Source organism: Hyperolius riggenbachi, chromosome 5 (assembly GCF_040937935.1).
Source record: "Hyperolius riggenbachi isolate aHypRig1 chromosome 5, aHypRig1.pri, whole genome shotgun sequence".
NCBI lineage: Eukaryota > Metazoa > Chordata > Amphibia > Anura > Hyperoliidae > Hyperolius > Hyperolius riggenbachi.
This window is the reverse complement of record NC_090650.1, coordinates 260,709,422-260,728,703: the sequence shown is the minus strand read 5'-3', so window position 1 is coordinate 260,728,703 and position 19,282 is coordinate 260,709,422. Positions and strand designations below refer to the sequence as shown.

Genomic DNA, 19,282 nt, shown 5'->3' with positions numbered 1-19,282 from the left:
CACTAGAACCTCTTAAATCTTCTGAAGCCTATCATACAGTGATAAGGTAGAAACAGGTCCCAGCAGCCACCATCTATTGATAGATGTACTATTATTAGAACGCTTTAAAACTGCACACCTTAATGAATTTTGGGCAGCATTGCATATTAGCAGATAGCCTTCTCACCTTGCAGCATTAGTGTCCCATGTTCAAATCTCAGCCAAGACACTATCACTATATCTTGCTTCTGGGCACTCTATTGTCCCTGTGCAGACTATGCCTATGGAAGGGATTAGATTGTGAGCTCCTTTGAAGCACAGTTAGTAACAGTATGTACTCTGTTAGCACTATTTAAGAACACCTGTAACGACTCATAGTAGAGCCTAAAATACCCGTAATCCCCCAAATCTCTCACCGCGCCTGCTGCCCGCATGTGTATCTTGTGCGCACACACAGTCGCTCCCCCATCATTACACAGGCATTTGTAATATGTGCGCGGCAGCACTGCGTCCATATTACATTATTCAAAATACCCATTTTTTACATGAATGATCCAGTATCCAGTATCAGAAATGCTGCTTATAACTATATATGGCTGTGTATAGGTATGTAACCCCACCCTCCCAGTAACGTTTAGCCTAGGCAATGATGTCACACAGCCTTCTGCCCCAGAGCTCAAAGCAAGATCAACTTCACACATTGCTCACTAAAAAAAAAAATGATCCTGCAATGATTCACCTGGTTAGCAGTAATGATACTGCCATCCTTAGACACTGAAGCGAAAAAAAAATTATGATATTATGATTTGTATGTGTAGTACAGCTAAGAAATAAAACATTAAGATCAGATACATCAGTCTAACTGTTTCCAATACAGGAAGAGTTAAGAAACTCCAGTTGTTATCTCTATGCAAAAAAGCCATTCATTTCTACGACTTTCAAAAGTCGTGGAGAGGGCTGTCTGACTTTTATTATCTCAACTGTTTACTTTTTCTCTGCCAGAGGAGAGGTCATTAGTTCACAGACTGCTCTGAAAGAATCATTTTGAATGCTGAGTATTGTGTAATCTGCAGATATTAGAGAATGATGCAATGGTAGAAAAACACCATATACCTGAAAATAAAAATATGAGAATATTTTCTTTGCTGCTAATCTTCTAGTAATTATTCATAGTACACAACCAATTCATTATATCATATATTTTTTTTCGCTTCAGTGTCTCTTTAAGAATGTAAATCAGGAGAGGTACAATTTTACAATCAGCTAATACTGACTACATAAATTATATGCTTATCTCTCTATCAAAAAAAAAAAAAAAAAAGATAAGCAATTTAATTCATTAAGTTATATGCAGTTAAATTTTGCATTACAAAAGTGATTTTAGTAGGGTATATGAAAGGCATTAAAGATCTACACAGGTAGTCCTCGGTTAATGAACAAGATAGGGACTGTAGGTTCGTTCTTAACCTGAATGTGTTCTCAAGTCAGAGCATTGTGCCATCTCTATCCCCTGTACCTCCTCTATCCCCCCTCTGTGTCACCTCTGTCCTCTGCACCTGCTTATACAAGTTTAAAAGCCATTTTTTCTTTGTTTTTTTTTGTAAATCAATTTTCTCAAACACTACAAGTCCACTGAACATTTTTTGGGGGCTTGTTCCCATGGAAACAGAGAATCCATGTCGTGCGTATCAGCGGGTCGTTCGTAAGTCGGGGACTACCGGTAGTTTACAAGAGGCTGTAGCACAAAGCTAGTCTGCCATGCTTTGTGTACAGGTATACGTCTCAAATGCCATAGACAAAGATCACTGTATTGTGTAGTCACTAATCACACGGCCTGTCCAGATTCTCAGATGACATGAAAACTGCCATTCTATCTGTATAACAAGCTGCTTAAAATATTTACTAATGTTCATTGAGATTAGTCCAGATATCCACATTTCTGAATTCAACGGACCGTTCCGACAATCCCAACCTATAGATATTTACAAGTTCTAAATCAAAAGCATCTATTATCATTAACCCTTTTGTTGTTATTAAAAAAAAATGAAAAAAGTTACTGCATTGTCAGACATCCCAGGCACAGTCTAGAGAAAGAACGGATTTCTTGGCAAATCACTCACATTATCCTGTTGGGTGTTAAGTGACATGTCTTCTTCTTTCAATTTTTGTATTAAGTCTACATCCCTCTCGAAGTTCTTCACCTCATTCAGAGTTCTGGGAATGTATGCCTTCTTAAACACCTGCAAACAAAGAAATGTAATAAATGATGCTAATTATTTCATGCACAAAATGTGCACAAAGGTAGAGGATTACATTTAACACCGCATTAGTTTGTGGTTTCAACAAAGCAGGATTTTGTATTATCTAGATCCAAAGTCTGAAAGAACCACAATGGTATCTCCTTAAAAACATGTCATCTGCTGCAATAGAGATTTTTTCATGATCCACTATACAGTTTGAAATCTAAATTTAATTTCTTAAGTCAGTGCAGGATCATACCTCTTCATTAACCTTATCTTGACTAGATCTTTCTTCTTCCGTTCTCTCAGTTGCCACCTCCATTGCCTACAGAAATGTAAATAGTAAAATTTTACCTAAAGTACAGAATATCTTAGAAAACCGTGGTGACAACATCTGGTTATTGGTAGCCTGTCCCCTTCACTTAAAAAACTTTTGTTGTTGGATAAGACCTTTAAACAACTTTAATTCCATTAAGTGTACTGTTTGTACTGAATAAGTTATTGCTGCTTTTAAGCCTTAGTTCAGGCACTTTTTTTTGTTTGTTTTCTTTTAAAAAAAACTATTGAATCTCATATACATTATACAAATTATTGCAAAAATATCTAGTTTGAGCCAAAATGCAAAAAGTAAACCGTTTAGGTAGTAAACTGTCACCTCATGCAAGTCCGACACCACTCTCTCCCTAGAGTCTGTTGACTTAACCGTTTCCAGTCCAACATGTACATACGCACTTATTTCGTTCTATACATACACTTTCTCTAAGCAGGGATTCCTTAACTGGCACCAAGATGTCAGAAACAGATCATCCTTTGCAGTCTGTAGGTTGCAATGTAAGCTCCAAGTATCAGACTTATTTTTAAAACACAACAAGCAGATGCCCAATTGTACTAAGACTAAAGGAATTTGGAGGCCAAAGAAAACTTCATTATATTATGCCAACTTCCTTTATTGATGCATGGTCCAGCTCTGATGCCCATGTACACATTGTACGCATTTTCAATCAGCCTGACAGTAATTTTACAATGTACATCATCAGAGGCTGTGAATTATGCCAAGACAGAAGTGTCACACTGGCAGGATTCACCAGTAGGGATCAAGGAGAACAGTTTCACAAGAAGCAAAACTGTATTCGCATGTGTGAGCGAGGGACCTGGGAAGAGAGTTCACGTGCCTGTCTTCCCGCTGCACGCCATCCACTCGACTTTCCTTTACAGTTGGAACATCCGCTGTGAAGGTGGAAGTGTTGAGCAGATGGAGAGCAGCATGCAGTGCAGCTGCTAGACCTGTCCTGACCTCCTGTTTAGCCATTGATGATGCACATAGTGTGAAATGACTGCCAGGCTGTTTGGAGAGTACCTAGCATGCGTACCAACTGCCTGTCAGCCAATTCTTCAAGTTTTACTTTGTAATGAGAAGTTGTACTTAAGTAATGCTAAACAATAAATAAGAAGTTTTAGTACCTGGACTACATTCAATTATGCTTGGAAGAGGTGTAATGCTGGGTACACACAACGCAACCTCCCATCTGATCGATGGGATCAAATGGATTATTTCTAACACGTCTAATCTACTCCGGATTAATAACGGGATGCATTTTATGAAGTAATGATCGGAAAACCAATCATGTTACAGGGCCGGATTTACCATAAGGCACTGTAGGCATGTGCCAACAGGCGCCTGATGATGGAGAGGCGGCTCACTAACCTGCCCATGCGCCTCCTTCCTTAAGTCCTGATGAGATTGTAAATGAGAGGTTACTGACCCAGCTCTCGGCATTCTACTGACAAGATCTTCCTTCACTCAGAGGCATCTCTAGCTACTTAATACTGAGGTTCTTATAGCTACCTAATACTTGGGGGCACCTCTAGCTACTTAATATTGAGGATACTTCTGGCAGGCTAATGCTAAGAGGCAGCTGTGGTTACCTATGGGCAAGGGAAGTAAGGGAGAAGTAACAGCTGGGTCAGCCAGCACAGTTGGGCTGCAGTTTGGTGGTGGTTTGTAGGTTCATGGAGGTGCCAGGACATCTGTGCCTATAGGCTCCGGTGAGGTAAATCCAGGCCTGTCCTGTTATCGATTGGGAGGAGTTTGGACATGTCCACACATTACAACTTCCGATCGGACGCAAAAATTTATTGTGTGTACCCAGCATAACTAGGTAACACCTGGCAGCAAACTTTGACAATCCTGCTTTCTGGTTTCTGTACTAAACACCTTGGGATGTTTTATGCACATACAAAAGTAATCAAGCAACATATTGTTTGCATTAAACAAAAATATAAAGCTGAACTGAAACTACCAACTCAACAAAAATGAAACTTCCCCTTGTTGGATTTGTAGGCTATGTCCTATATAAAAATAAAAGTTTTATATCAAATTATTCAGGTAAGGTAAAGATTACGTATATACTAAAGTATAAGCCCGACCAGAGTATAAGCCAACCCCCCAATCTGAAAATAATGATGGACTGGAGTATAAGCCTCTCGCACAGTGCAGTGCACATGCCCTGTAGCATGCAAGAGTTTAGCCTGTCTCTATCCCCCATCTGTACCCAGATCTATGCACGCACGCACGCACACACACACACACACAGAGAGAGAGAGAGAGAGAGAGAGAGAGAGAGAGATATGAGAGAGACCGAGAAAGTTTAGTCTGTCTAATTCCTCCCCATTTGTCTCTAATCCCACGTTGTAATTTGATCTCTCCCCTGTGTCACCTGACTGCCATGGCAGATCAGCTCATTTGAAAGCACAGGAATGTTAACAATATAGCCATTTGGTTCCCAGCTGCTTCCGAGCTAAGTCCTTCTGCCTTACTGTTACCGATTTTTTGACTACTGCCTAGATTTTGACTACTGCCTGCACCGACATCTGCCTGGATTTTGACTAATCTCTGCCTGCCGCCTGCACCGACGTCTGCCTGCCTTATTTGTACAAAATCACAATTTTTTAAGTTTATTCATAAATTCAACAATTTTGTGTTCCAGTCTTATTTATATGCAGAATGTCTACCAGGCTTTTATTCTGATATATTTTGGTGAGTTATGACTTAAGAATTGGAGGCCTAAAATTCTTGAAAAAATAAAAATAAAAATGTACCACTTAGACCCATAAATCCAGACAGAAATGCACCGCCAGGGAGGTTAATAGTCAAAATAAATGTCAGAAGGATAAGCACAGGATGTACCAACTTGTACCAGCCACCTGCTGTTTACTATCGTGTGGGTGGGATACATCACCTACCTGCCAAAGGTGGAGCAGCAAGTAAAGGCCTTGCGCTTGCTGTGTCCCAAATGGCTGCAAACCGTGCGCACATTCACAATCCATGCATGCCGTAGTCCACGACCGCTGCCCATGCACGTTAGGCAGCTGACAGCGACACAGGGAATATTGTATACAATGGATTAGGTTTAAGAGAAACAGCTATAGTAAACCAGAGCTGAGTTAATGGGAAGAATCGATACTTGCTCCAGCCCCAGGTAATTATCAATTCTTCCTATTAACTCAGCTTTGGTACACTTTAACCTCCTTGGCGGTATGGACGAGTATACACGTCCATTACCGCCGGAGGTCGCCGCTCAGGCCCTGCTGGGCCGATTCTTACCAAATAAAAAGCAGCACACGCAGCCGGCACTTTGCCAGCCGCGTGTGCTGCCTGATCGCCCGCCGCGAGCAGCGGCAAAAGAGGGTCCCCCCAGCCGCCCGAGCCCTGCGCAGCCGGAACAAATAGTTCCGGCCAGCGCTAAGGGCTGGATCGGAGGCGGCTGACGTCAGGACGTCGGCTGACGTCACTCCGCTCGTCGCTATGGCGACGAGGTAAGCAAAACAAGGGAGGCTGCTTATTGCGGCCTCCCTTGTTAATTCTGATTGCCGGAGGCGATCGGAATTATGCTTCAGGAGCGCCCTCTAGTGGGCTTTCATGCAGCCAACTTTCAGTTGGCTGCATGAAATAGTTTTTTTTTTATAAAAAAAAAAACCCTCCCGCAGCCTCCCTGGCGATTTTAATAGAACGCCAGGGAGGTTAAATAATGGCTACTTTACTCTACTTATCAGACCCCCATATAAGGGCTATTGCTATAGGATACAGTATGTAAGTCCAGGACATGCCACCAGGGCTGTGGAGTAAAATGAACAAAATACATATATCCAGGCACATCACATTTAGTTAGGACATTAAATAATTAAGGAAAGGGAGGTGCTGAAGGGGGTGTGGCTAGAAAACAGCAAAAATCTATTAACCCTTCGCACTCTCGTATGCAAATGTACAAACAAATGCATTCACAGATTTACTCATCCAGGCACAACGGTTATCCCTACAGCTAAGTTAAAAGCCGGGGTCTTAGTTCACAGAAGAATGCATTCTTATGCTTAGTCACCTATACTGCGCAGAAGTACCCAGGTAAACATAGCTGTCCTAACTCTAGCCCTGTAACATGCATAGTGCAGACATGCAAACACATTCATTGCATCAAACCTATCAATGGATTAGGAGCACACATCCTAACTTCCTCTCCTGGGACAGATAGTGCATCTTACCAATCGCACAAGGGAGCTAACGTAATGTATCCATGTGCACCATGGCTAGAAAACAGCAAAAATCTATTAACCCTTCGCATTCTCGTATGCAAATGTACATTTTGTACATTTGCATACGAGAGTGCGAAGGGTTAATAGATTTTTGCTGTTTTCTAGCCACACCCCCTTCAGCACCTCCCTTTCCTTAACTTATTTAATGTTCTAACTAAATGTGATGTGCCTGGATATATGTATTTTGTTCTTGTTACTGACCCCTGTGGCTAGGGTCTAATCCAGTGCACTCCCTCCTCCCCTGTATGCGTTTGTCAGCATGCACACAGCTTATGCTGGTGTATGTGCATGGTGCACATGGATACATTACGTTAGCTCCCTTGTGCGATTGGTAAGATGCACCATCTGTCCCAGGAGAGGACGTCAGGATGTGTGCTCCTAATCCATTGATAGGTTTGATGCAATGAATGTGTTTGCATGTCTGCACTATGCACGTTACAGGGCTAGAGTTAGGACACCTATGTTTACCTGGGTACTTCTGCGCAGTATAGGTGACTAAGCATAAGAATGCATTCTTCTGTGAACTAAGACCCCGGCTTTTAACTTAGCTGTAGGGATAACCGTTGTGCCTGGATGAGTAAATCTGTGAATGAGTTTGTACATTTGCATACAAGAGTGCGAAGGGTTAATAGATTAGGGCTGTGGAGTAGGTACAAAAATTATCCGACTCCAACTCCTCAGTTATGAAACCTCCAACTACTAAGCTCCAGGTACTCAAAATGGCTCAGACTCCTTAGTCTAATACTTACCAGGGATGTGGATTTGGTACAGAAATCATCCGACTCCTCCATTTATGAAACCACCAACTCCAATTCCAACTCCAGGTACTAAAAAAATGCTCCAACTCCTCGACTGACTCCACAACCCTTCATGCCACTTCCCCAGGTAATGTAATAAGAACACAATCACATCAGTTCTACAGCAAGAAGAAAAAAGGACTGAGAGGAAAAGACTAAAGCTACCACGCAATCAGTAAAGCATCTGTATGCCTATTTATTTTGCAAACAAATACATAAAATAGGGGATATAAATAGCAAATCTGTGAGAATATAGCTCTTGTTAACAAATACCTGGAGCAGTATAGATCCCAGTGATATGTTACCAAAATACACCTGGTTCCTATGTCATACCTCATGTACTAAACAGATCTGACTTATGTCAAATACCATAAAGGTCTGCAATGATTAAAATTACCTTTTCCAAATAAGCATCCAGGTTATCTTCAGTAATAGATGGATCTGTGATAAACTCAAACAGTTCCCGTACTGTCATTACTGCAACGCCATACTTCACAAAGAAATCTGCCAAACATGAGGATGAAAAAAAAACAAAAAAAAAAAAACACACTTTCAGTCAGCTTCAATACAACTAAAATGGTACATTAGAGAAAGCAAAGTCCTAGGCAAAAGATAGTGTATTCACTGCCTTCTAGGACCCAGGAGAGAAGGCAGACAGAGTCCTGAGAGATGGAAGGGGCCATTACCATTTATAAGAAGCAGCAGACCTCTTGGCTGTATTTCTGGCCATTATGCTACTATATTGTGATTGAGTTGTATATATTCAAGCATTTTCCATCCTGACACTTAATTTTACCCCTGATGAAAGCCTCCTATAAGGAGGCGAAACATGTAGGATTTTCTTTGAGAACAACTGTTGTATTTTATTAGCTTGATGACAGGGACCACTAAATTATAACAGTAACCCAAACTTTGCCTCATAGGAACCTCCATCATTACCTCGGTGCTCAAAATTTTAATAAAGGTCATCTTTTATTATATTCACCTTTAGGGGGTCAGCCACAGTTGTGTTTAAAACTTCACGGGCCTGACTGTTAGTTTTCTTGAAATATTTGTCCTGCCTACAAGTGCCATTTTACAGTACAGTTTTGCAAAGGAATAAAGGAGTGGCTTCTGTGGGCAACAATCATTAATGCTTCCAACGCAGTGGCGTGTAGTATTTTTCTAAGTTAACTGAAGACCAGAGCCCACAATTAGTAACGCCTGTGACAGTTGACCATCTAGAGAAGCCTAGTGAGTGAGAATGCAGTAGGCATAATTTATAAGTCAGGCTCAACTCTAAGGCCCCATCCTCATTCAGGTGCTTTCAGCCGGCGTTTTGCACTTTGTGGATCACTGGCAATCAGCAAAGAGCTGCAGCAATGGGATCACTCACATTGCAACAATTCTGCCAACTGCGTTTCGTGCAGAATTTTCCCAGCGATCGGGTTGAGATTTTCATTCACTGGATTAAGAGTCGCAAGCAAACATAGCAATGCAAAATCGAAAACACATTTTGCAGTCCTGAGTGAGAATAGGGCCTTACTGCACAAAATGAAGTTCCAGAGCAAAGAAAACAATATCACCCCCAGACATGTAGCAATCATATGTTGACAATTTGTATAATGTTTCAAAGGTTTGCAAAACAGGGTAATTACATGAGGGTACAGGGAAAGAAAGAAAGAGCAGATAACTCACCGTTTACGTTAGCACAGTCCTTCCGAAGGAATTCCAAGGCATGAGGGTGGTCATGCTCCACTGACTGAGACACGTCGATTATGTAAACCTGACCGTTGTGAAAACTACCATGAAAGCAAATGGGAAAAAAAGGCTTTGAAAACTCCAAAACATACAACAGTTACCCTATACCCCAGGACAATATTTTCCATCTTCATTAAAGAGGCACTGTAGTGACATATAGTAGAATGCAGTAAATTATTCAGGATGCCTACTTTTACGGTAATGTTCCTAGTTTCAGAATCAGAAACACACACATATACACAATATATATTGTGTATATGCATCTTAATGTCAAATATTGTGTATATAAAGCCCTGTTCAAACCATCAACTTAGTGGAGAACGGATCTGATTACCGGTCAATCGGATCAGTTTTCACTCAGTTTCCCCACATCCCCCAGACCCTTATCCCCACAGTGTGAGACCCTCATCCCACTAGTGTGAGAAACGTTCAGTTTTCTCATTGTCCCCAATGCAGTGCTTCAGGATTTGTTTCCATTCCGCTGGGCTCAGCGGTCCGGAAAAATTGCTGCAGGAGGAAACTTGTGGTTCGTTCAGCGGATTGTGCGAACTGATCAGTTCGAACAGACAAATGTGAACGGATCCACAGGTTAACATTGGATCTGTTCCCTTCCGATCTGGGACAGACTGTTTTCTAACGCTGTGAACCGGCCCTTATATATGGGTATTCATTCAATATTTTTTAGCTGAGGTAGTCACCCACATAAATTATGAAACACCTTCTAGAAAATAAACACAATAAGTAAGTCTAGCCGAAACATTTTTTCCTTGGGAAAGAACATGACTTGAATTAATAAAATCTTCATAGAAGAATTCCACACAGGTGGAACTCCAGTTCAGGTTTTGCATCTGTCACACACAGCCAGGAAATAGGTCTGCAGGCAGGGGGCACCATATAAGGTAAGTGGCACATGCAATTACATAAGGTTCCCCTAAGTTTTTAAAATTTGCTTCATAATGCATTAAAACTGTGAGCAAATATTGGTTTTATAATCTTGCTTACAAATACGTGTCAGCCAGATATCCAAGTGGCCACAGATGAGGTAGCACATAAGTTACACAAGTAAGCATTCACCAAGTTGTTGAAAGCATATAATTAGCCATTATATATAGTTAGGTCCATAAATATTAAGACAGACAACCTTTATCTAATTTTGGTTCTGTACATTTATCGTAGTGAATTTTAAATGGGACAACTCAGATGCAGTTGAAGTGCAGACTTTCCTCTTTAAGGCCTTGTTCACATTGCGTTCCGTTCGCATGGCCATTAGCGTTGGGCAGTTTTTGACACGTATTTTTTTCCAATTCCCCGCACTTGGGAGGGCGATTCGTTTTTGTGCTAAGCGGGTTTCCTGAGCGTTTTTTTTAATTCACTCCCTGACGCAAGTCAGGAAGTGAATTCTTTGACCTGGAAAAGAATAAATTCAATGTATTCATTCTTAAAAACAATCGCTGCACAAAGCGATTTTGGGAGCGTTTTGTGTTTTTTCTATACCTTCCATTGAGGCGGAATCTCCCCGAAGTTGGTCCACGCACCGCTTTGCTAGCCGCACAGCGCACTACCCGCGCTGATATGAACCTTCTCATAGACATTCATTGTCCACGTGATCAGGTGGCATTTTTAAAAAGCACACACGGGCGAAAAAAAAAAGCCGAAAACGCCCGCAGTGTGAACGAGCCCTCATTCAGTGGGGTAAACAAAACAACTGCATAGAAATGTGAGAGGCAAAAGTAATTAGTGGCTCATTTTACTGTGGAAGAAACACTTCTAAATTTGTTTTTAAAATGTATTGATTTTCGCAATAGTGATCCTTTGAACCTAAACCGTAATATAAAACGGTCACAGGCAAAGATGAAGGCTGTCGTTAGGTGGAAACTGATAGTCAACTTAAAAAAAATGTATTCATTGAAAGTACTTGCTTATAAAGTGACAATTGAAGCAAGAGGGAGATGGAGGCTGCCATGTTTATTTACTTTTAAAACAATACCAGTTGCCTAGCAGTCCTGCTGGTCTTGCTGGCTGCCATAGTGTCTCAGACTCACACACCTGAAACAACCATGCAGTTTATCTTGTCAGAAACATCTGATCTCTGCATGCTTGTTCAGGGACTATGGCTACAAGTATAATAAAAGGCAAGGGATCAGATGGATTACCAAGCAATCTGCCTGGTTTAAAAGGAAATCCATGTCAGCCTCCATACTCCTCTCACTTCAGGTATGATTCACTAACATTTGAGCTTTTATGTTATGTGTGTTAGTCATACTTCAAGGCATTGTTTATTTCATGCCATGTCAGCCCCTGCAATTAGTTGTACCACAGTAATACAATAAGGAAAAATACCTGTTCATAGGCACCACTTACAGCATATTAAATTCGCTGAGATCTGCATGCACAAGTCTGGCATCCTGGTACATCCTTCGCATGTACTGAATGATGTCTAAGTAAATCTCACGAGCCTTAGAATCTGATAACTGAGCATTCTTCAGCAAGGTGGCTGGCCTAACAATAAAGGCAAAAAACAGACAAAAACAGTGAAAAATTAAAAGAAGTCTATCAGACAAGAAAGTCAGCCATTGCAGAGATTCTCAAAATAAGAGATGCCTGTTGTCTTACTATAGCAATCTGAGCCAGTGCCTCGGAATGGGCATGCTTCAGGGTCAAGTCATGACTTTGCATATTTATTCCAAGTTCATGTCCTAGAAATTATTATAGCCAGAGGATCAGCATGATGGCCAGGAAACTAGCTTTTTCACAAGGGTATGGCAACTACCATGCATATTTCATTGAAGGTTTGCATTAAACAAAAGTAGACATATCTGAATCAGCTATAATTTAATTATAGTTTTCTTTTAGCTGGTTTTCTTTTTTTATTATGTGTACAGAGTAAGACACGGCTAAGTTTCATATTGTGCCCACCCATTTCTGCTGCACTAAGCTTCTTCCATTGGCCTTCTCTAGTCATGTGACAGTACTGACAGGATTAGTGGACATAATCCTAGGCCAGCTTTGCCTGTGAGACAAAACTGCAGCCCAGAGCCTTATGTGAATAGCATTTGTGCTTGCTGTTCATACCAGTAATTTCTTGTTTCAGTTGCCTATCAGCCCTATAAAAGGGTCCACTGGAAGTTGGTCTCCTCCTGGAGACTGAAAACATGAATTAGAAAATCTACAGACCAAAAACAAGGAAAATAGACAATAGACAACCAGCAAGTCCTCATTCATTAAGCTGATCAAGCTCATTTTTGACAGTTTGGCATTAAAGAAATAAAAATAAATATCTTAAATGCTTCAGGACTGCCGCAGAGGTTTACATCCTCTTAAGAATGCCAGGGCGTAGTTTTCAACTTCTGCATTCGCGCGCACCCACCATTCCCATCACTTCTGACGATCCAGCAAAGCTGCAGCCTGCTCGCTCTGCTGTCACGCTGACAGCAGAGCTTCGTATCTCGGCCAAGGGCCAATGACCCCGTGATCACTGTCAATCACAATGATCACTGCTCGTTATGGAGGGAAAACAAAAGTCTTTGATCCTTAAAGGACCACGACTGGGAAAAATCTTAACATTTAATGCACATGAAAACAAAAAGTAAGTTTCTTCCTGAGTAAAATGTGCTAAAAATGTATTTCTCCTATGTTGATGTCACTTATAGCAGGTAATAGAAATCTGACAAAACTGACAGGTTTTGGAGTAGCCCATCTCCTCATGGGGATTCTCAAAGTTATCTTTATTTTCAAAAATACTTTGTGAACAACAGTTGCTCAGTCCAATTGCCAGAATAGTGTGCAAGCAGCTAGGGGAGTCGGCCGGCATCTTTGTATAGATTCTTTCCAGAGAGTGCTTTTGTAAAGAATAAAAGTAATGCTGAGAATCCCTCATGAAGAGATAGACTAGCCCAAAACATGTCAGTTCCATCAGCTTTATACTAACTACTGTGGGTGACAGCAACAAAGGTGAAAAGCTCATTTTACGCTGGAAGAAACATACTTCTTATTTGTATGCATTTACATGTAGTTAATATTTTTACGTTTTTCACGATAGAAGTCCTTAGGGGCCAGAAGTGGTTAAGCATACACTGTGTAGTGCACATCTTTGTTTTAGTTTAGAAAATGTTATATTTATTTGGATCATCAACTAGAATTTTGCATTTTTTTTCCTTTAACGGTTACTCACGTTGCATTTCGTCCAATAAATCCCATCACAAGAACATGGCTTTTCAGCAAAATTGGTTCTGGGCAAGGAATTCCTGCAGTGTTTAGCCTTAACAAAAACACATAATTGTGATTTATGAAATCATTACAATATAAAGGTTTTATTCTAGTAAAGAGAAAAGAAAACTAACAAGGCTTTCCTCTACTTTTGTTGTAAATTACAGAGACAGCAAGATTTGTTTAACTTACATATTTTCAATTGTATTCTTGCCAAAACATGGTACATTCTGATTCTTTGAGGATTCTCTAAAATGGCTGACCCACTAGACCAGCAGAACTGCATTTCGTTGGAAGTCATAATTTTTATATATAGAGTAATCCGTGCGCTCCTCAACCTTCAACCTGTCCCAAGATTTACATCAAAGTTATTATTGGATCGCTCTCTTCTACAAACGTGTGTGCCACACTGAGTGAAAATTGATTTCTGAAATAGCAGAGCGCTCAACAAAACTATAGATTCAAACCACCTATCCCCCAGTAAGCATATGCCACACTTTCAAACAATAGATTTGTCTATTCACTGAGAGTGACACAAATAGTCCATATAGTTCCAGATAATCTATATCTCCTACAGATCTTCATGGGCTTCTCACAGCATTCAAACAGTAACCATATATGCTCACCAGAACAATTGGTCGACCAATCTAGATCAGCAATCGCGTTTTTTGGCCTTTCCAGTTATCGCCTTCCCCTGTATTTGCCAGTTGAAGCTTCTCAAACAGCCATGTACATGGAGGAAGAAAAGACACAGCAATTGTGTGATACCGCCTGGTAATGTAACAATATAATAATCGCCACTAGTGCTTCCAGCTTGCTACAGTATCACCCAGCGTGCCTCCACCAGATAACCACTCAAGCCTCTCACCAGATATGGGCGCCGACCCTTCACAGACCAGCAGTTCAGCGTTTTATAATCACCTCCGCTCTCCAGTAATAATGGTCCTATGACTCAAACAAGGCTTAACATAGCGTGACTCCGTTTATTAATAATAGGTATAAAGTAGTAGTGCGCTTACAAAAGTTCCATATAACATGCACATACAAAAAAAAAAAAAAAAAAAACCTTTCCCCTCGAGGATATTCAGCGTCTCACCAGCTCTTGAGTGCTTATCTGGTGGAGGCACGCTGAGTGATACTGTAGCAAACTGGGAGCACTGGTGGCGTTTATTGTTACATTACCAGGCGGTATCACACTATTGCTGTGTCTTTTCTTCCTAAATGTACATGGCTATTTGAGGAGCTTCAATTGGCAAATACAGGAGAGGAGAACTGGCAAGGCCAAAACGCGATTGCTGATGTAGATTGGTCGGCCAATTGTTCTAGTGAGCATATATGGTTACTGTTTGAATGCTGTGAGAAGCCCATGAAGATCTGTAGGAGATATAGATTATCTGGAACTATATAAACTATTTGTGTCACTCTCAATGAATGGACAAAAAATCTATTGTTTATTTTGAAAGTGTGGCATATGCTTAGTGGGGGATAGGTGGTTTGAATCTATAGTTTTGTTGAGCGCTCTGCTATTTCAGAAATCATATAATTTTTATGTTGATCAATGTATATGTTGACTTTGACATTTTCATCCACATAAAGCAACGCCGTGTTGAATTAGATGTGACAAAGGCGCCCCTAGTGATCAGTCCAAAGTCACCCACAAAATATTTAAACTACGTGGAGCAGTGGTGAAAGATGGGGCCAGTGGCAATTAAAATGTCGGGATTTTATCTGGCAATAGCACCACCAAGCGGCAGCCATTTTTCCTATGTTTGACTATGTATATTAGACCTATGCTCTTCTGTAAAAGACCAATGTCAGACATAGTATTGAAAAGGGTTAAGTGGTCTTTATAGTGATTTGAATCTGGGAAATTAGCTTACAAGGAAATTATATTAAATTGTGATAAAGAAAGTGCATTCAGAAGACCAGGACTTTTTTTAGAGTCAAGTTATTAAGTTATAGATTTTTCACTTGTTCCATGTGTAATGAAATATAAAAGGATACAAAATGAATAAAATTAGCTCTCTGAATGGCGGGGATGTAAATATTTACCTTCCCGGCTCCAGTGCAGGTGCAGTATCGGCTCTCCGCTCGGAGATAGGTGGAAATACAAGAGCGGACCTGACAGAGATCGGCTATTTCCGCCCATTTCCCGCTGGAGCCAGAAATGGCAAATATTGCACAGCCTGACATTGTCAGCTGTGCGTTCCGTGGGCTGCAGCGAGACCCGCCGTGGGACACAGGAGGACGGGGGTAGCCTCGATAGGATCCAGAGGCTTCCCCCTACCGAGGTGAGTAACCCCCAGGGGAGTTTTTTTTTTCACTACAGAGTTTTAAAGGAGCACTATAGTGGATTAGCTCATTTTTAATTAAAGAGGAACTTTGATCTAGGATTGAACTTCATCCCAATCAGCAGCAGATATCTCCTTTCCGAATAAGAAATCTTTACCTTTCCTAGATTGATCATTGGGGGGAGGGGGGGGGGGATCTGTGTGGCTGGTATTGGAGTGAAACCCCTCCCACAGTGTGATCTCAGGACCATGGTCCTGGCAGTTTACTGTGTAACCTTGTTGCATTGTGGGCAAGAACGGCTCTTTCCAACTGCCAAGCAAGCCGTATCTCTCTCTGCGGAATGTTCATTTACTGAGAGTTCTATGCACAGAGATCACCTGCCAGTATTTATTATTGATTTATAAAGCGCCTACATATACCTTGGTGCTGTACAAAGTAAGTAACAAATATGGCGTACATAATACTAAATATGCTGCCACCTGTTGTAAATTTCAGAATGTAAATCGGTGCGAGGAAAGATTTTGCAAATGGGCAAACACTGAAAATGTGATAATAATAATAATATACACACACACACACACACATCTATATCTATATACATATACACATATATACACATACATTATACACACACACACACACACACACACACACACACACACACACACACACACACACACACACACACACACACACACACACACACTTTTTTTTCCCCTCTCTACAAAAAAAGCTATGATGCTTGCTAGTACCCCTTACTAGCAAGCATCATAGCTTTTGAGGCCTCCGGCATTTGAGCAGGCTCTTTTGGACACTCCTTAGTGCACGTGTGTACTGCGCATATCCGTTATATTTTCATGCGCAGTAAACTCGAGTGGGGGTGATGGAAGCAAAGAGGTGTTCACAAAAGAGCCTGCTCAAGTGGCAGAAGACTCAGAAGCTACACTGCTTGCTAGTAAAAGCAGTGCAGCTAGGCAGAATCACTACAACAGCGGCACAAGGGAGCTCTAGAAGTTAGGAGTGTAAAACCGTTCCTACCACATCTTTGAAGGGAGAAAAATTAATTTCAAAAACTGCTGTTGCATAGGTTGTCCTCCACTCCCCTTCTACAGTGAATGAGCTGATCAGCATCTCCGTCGCTAACTATCACATGCAACCGGATGCCCACTAAATAAGTGGATTATTGTGATGGCTCTGCTTTTTTTTTTTCCTACCGCATAGCTGTTTCATGGTTCCTGTTAATTAAAAATGAGCCAATTCACTATAGTGCCTCTAATGACAGTTCATATTAAATCACCTTATTAAATTTCTCATTTCCTTTTCTGCCCAAGTTTTCACCATTTTTCGTGGGTTTCCTTTGCAATATCCATGTCTAAATCTGTAAAAAAAAATAAAAAAATAAAAAAAATTGAAAAGTGATTTTGATGCATACAAGAGGGCTAAGGGCCCTCCCAGATCTACTGATTTGCTAGGGTCATAGAAATTTATTACAGCAAACATATTTGTAATGTGCCTCTTGCTCATATATGCAACTTTTTCTTTATTCAGGACTACGGCAGGAGGGATGGGGGGAGGGGGATACAGTGTTTGGCAAACATCAAATGTTCTCACCTGAATTCTCCACTCACATATTTATCCCGGTCCTTAAACATTAAGATTGAAGTTTTGTAAATTTTTATTGCTCTACTCTGCCCATCTGAAGTACTGGCATGGTACACATTAGCCTAAAAAAGAGAGAAACCCTTTATAAGAAATAATGCAGATATTACACAGGTTGAAAAAGACACATACTGTATCAAGTTCATCCTCACTGTCCAACTCCAGCTGTTCATCCAGTGGGATGCCAAACAATTCCTCCACCCAGAGATGAATCACTTTTGTTAAAAGCATTATGAGAAACATACCAGTCATACTGCAATAAACAGCTATGGTTTTATTTAAAAAATAAATAATTTTGAACCAGGCATATCAAAATATCAAATTGTTTGATGGGACTGATATGTAAATAACCAAGCTAACTTAACCACTTCCCCTTCCCCGGGACGAGTATCTACGTCCCTGCAATACACCACTTTACCTTGCAGGGACATAGATACTCATCCCTTGCCGCCGTGAACTACCACTCGATCCCACGCTCGCTCTCGCCGCCGATTATTAGAGGGCAGTTCCCATCCATTAATCTAAGTCCCCATGTCAATGATTGCCATCATCAATGAGATCCCTGTGTTCATTGTAACTTCCGAAGTTACAGCCACGCATTACTTCCTATTCCCATACATATAGTATGCTAATAGGAAATAATGCGTGAGGACATCTTGTGGCTAAATAGTGAAATTACACCTCAATAAAAAGACCCACACTTACATTTAAAATTAACTCCTTCCCTCCCACACTCTCCCAAAAAAATTGGAAAAAAACTATACATAGTTACCTTAGCGACTGAACTGTTTTTAATATGTCAAAAGGGTATATTACTGTTATTTTTAAAATTATGGGTATGTAATTAGTGACAGACGCAAAACTGAAAAAAATGCACCTTTATTTCCAAAGAAAATATTGGTGCCATACATTGTACTAGGGAAAAATTTTAAATGTTGCAATAACCAAGACAAATGGGCAAATAAAATGTGTGGGTGTTATCCACAGAACAGTTTATTTTAACACTATAATGGCCGAAAACTAAGAAATAATGATTTTTTTTCCGATTGTTTATTATTCCCCTTAAAATGCAGGAAGAATAAAAATTCTTAGCAAAAAGTACCAACCAAAGTAAGCCTAATTGGTGGCGAAAAAAACAAGATATAGAAGGTTTCGTTATGATAAGTAGTAATAAAGTTATAGTTAAATGAACGGAAGGAGCGCTGACAGGTGAAAATTGCTCTGGTTTTTAAATCGGATCCGAGATGAAAAACTAACTATAACAAGTAACTTGTCTATATATCTTATCTAAAGTTTAGATAGTTTACACAGAAAATCTAGCTGCAGACAGCGTCAATAAAATATGATTATTTCTTCCTGTGACTGAGGCGCTACACCTGCTATTGCTGAAATTCTGTCTTGTCCCCATGTTTATTGCCTGATGAAGCGGGCTGGGCCTGCGAAACGCGTTGCACTGTTTTGGGGTAGTAGTTAATAAATGTGATTGCTACTATTCAGACAGTCTTTCGTGTCTGCTTTATGGAGGTAAGTCCACCGCTTCCTCCCAGCAAATTTTAAAGTTTTTATCTACTTTTATCCTGCTGGCGCCTCTGTTCTACTGCTATCCTGTGATACAATGACAGCAGCCATGTTGTTTGTAAACATTACACACAGGCAAAAGCTTATCTGCATCTTCAGCACTCAGCCTAATCCCCCCTCCTCCCCTCTGCCTCTGAAATCTCTGGCTAACAATACCTCCCCCTCTTCCTGCCAAGACTGATCTCCAATAAGCCATTGCTACAG

The 19,282-nt window shown here is 40.6% G+C and overlaps 1 protein-coding gene across 1 annotated transcript in view; it reads right to left on the bottom strand.

The window, feature by feature from the left end:
- Positions 1–19,282, bottom strand: part of RIOK1 (RIO kinase 1) — a 52,655-nt gene that overhangs the window by 13,517 nt on the left and 19,856 nt on the right. Inside the window, exons 7-14 of the mRNA XM_068236856.1 lie at positions 17,453–17,565; positions 17,139–17,219; positions 13,515–13,601; positions 11,705–11,842; positions 9,281–9,384; positions 8,001–8,107; positions 2,479–2,544; positions 2,100–2,219 (exon numbers count right to left, since the gene is read on the bottom strand). Of these exons, the coding sequence (XP_068092957.1) occupies positions 2,100–2,219; positions 2,479–2,544; positions 8,001–8,107; positions 9,281–9,384; positions 11,705–11,842; positions 13,515–13,601; positions 17,139–17,219; positions 17,453–17,565 (816 nt within the window). The remainder of the gene's footprint in view (positions 1–2,099; positions 2,220–2,478; positions 2,545–8,000; positions 8,108–9,280; positions 9,385–11,704; positions 11,843–13,514; positions 13,602–17,138; positions 17,220–17,452; positions 17,566–19,282) is intronic.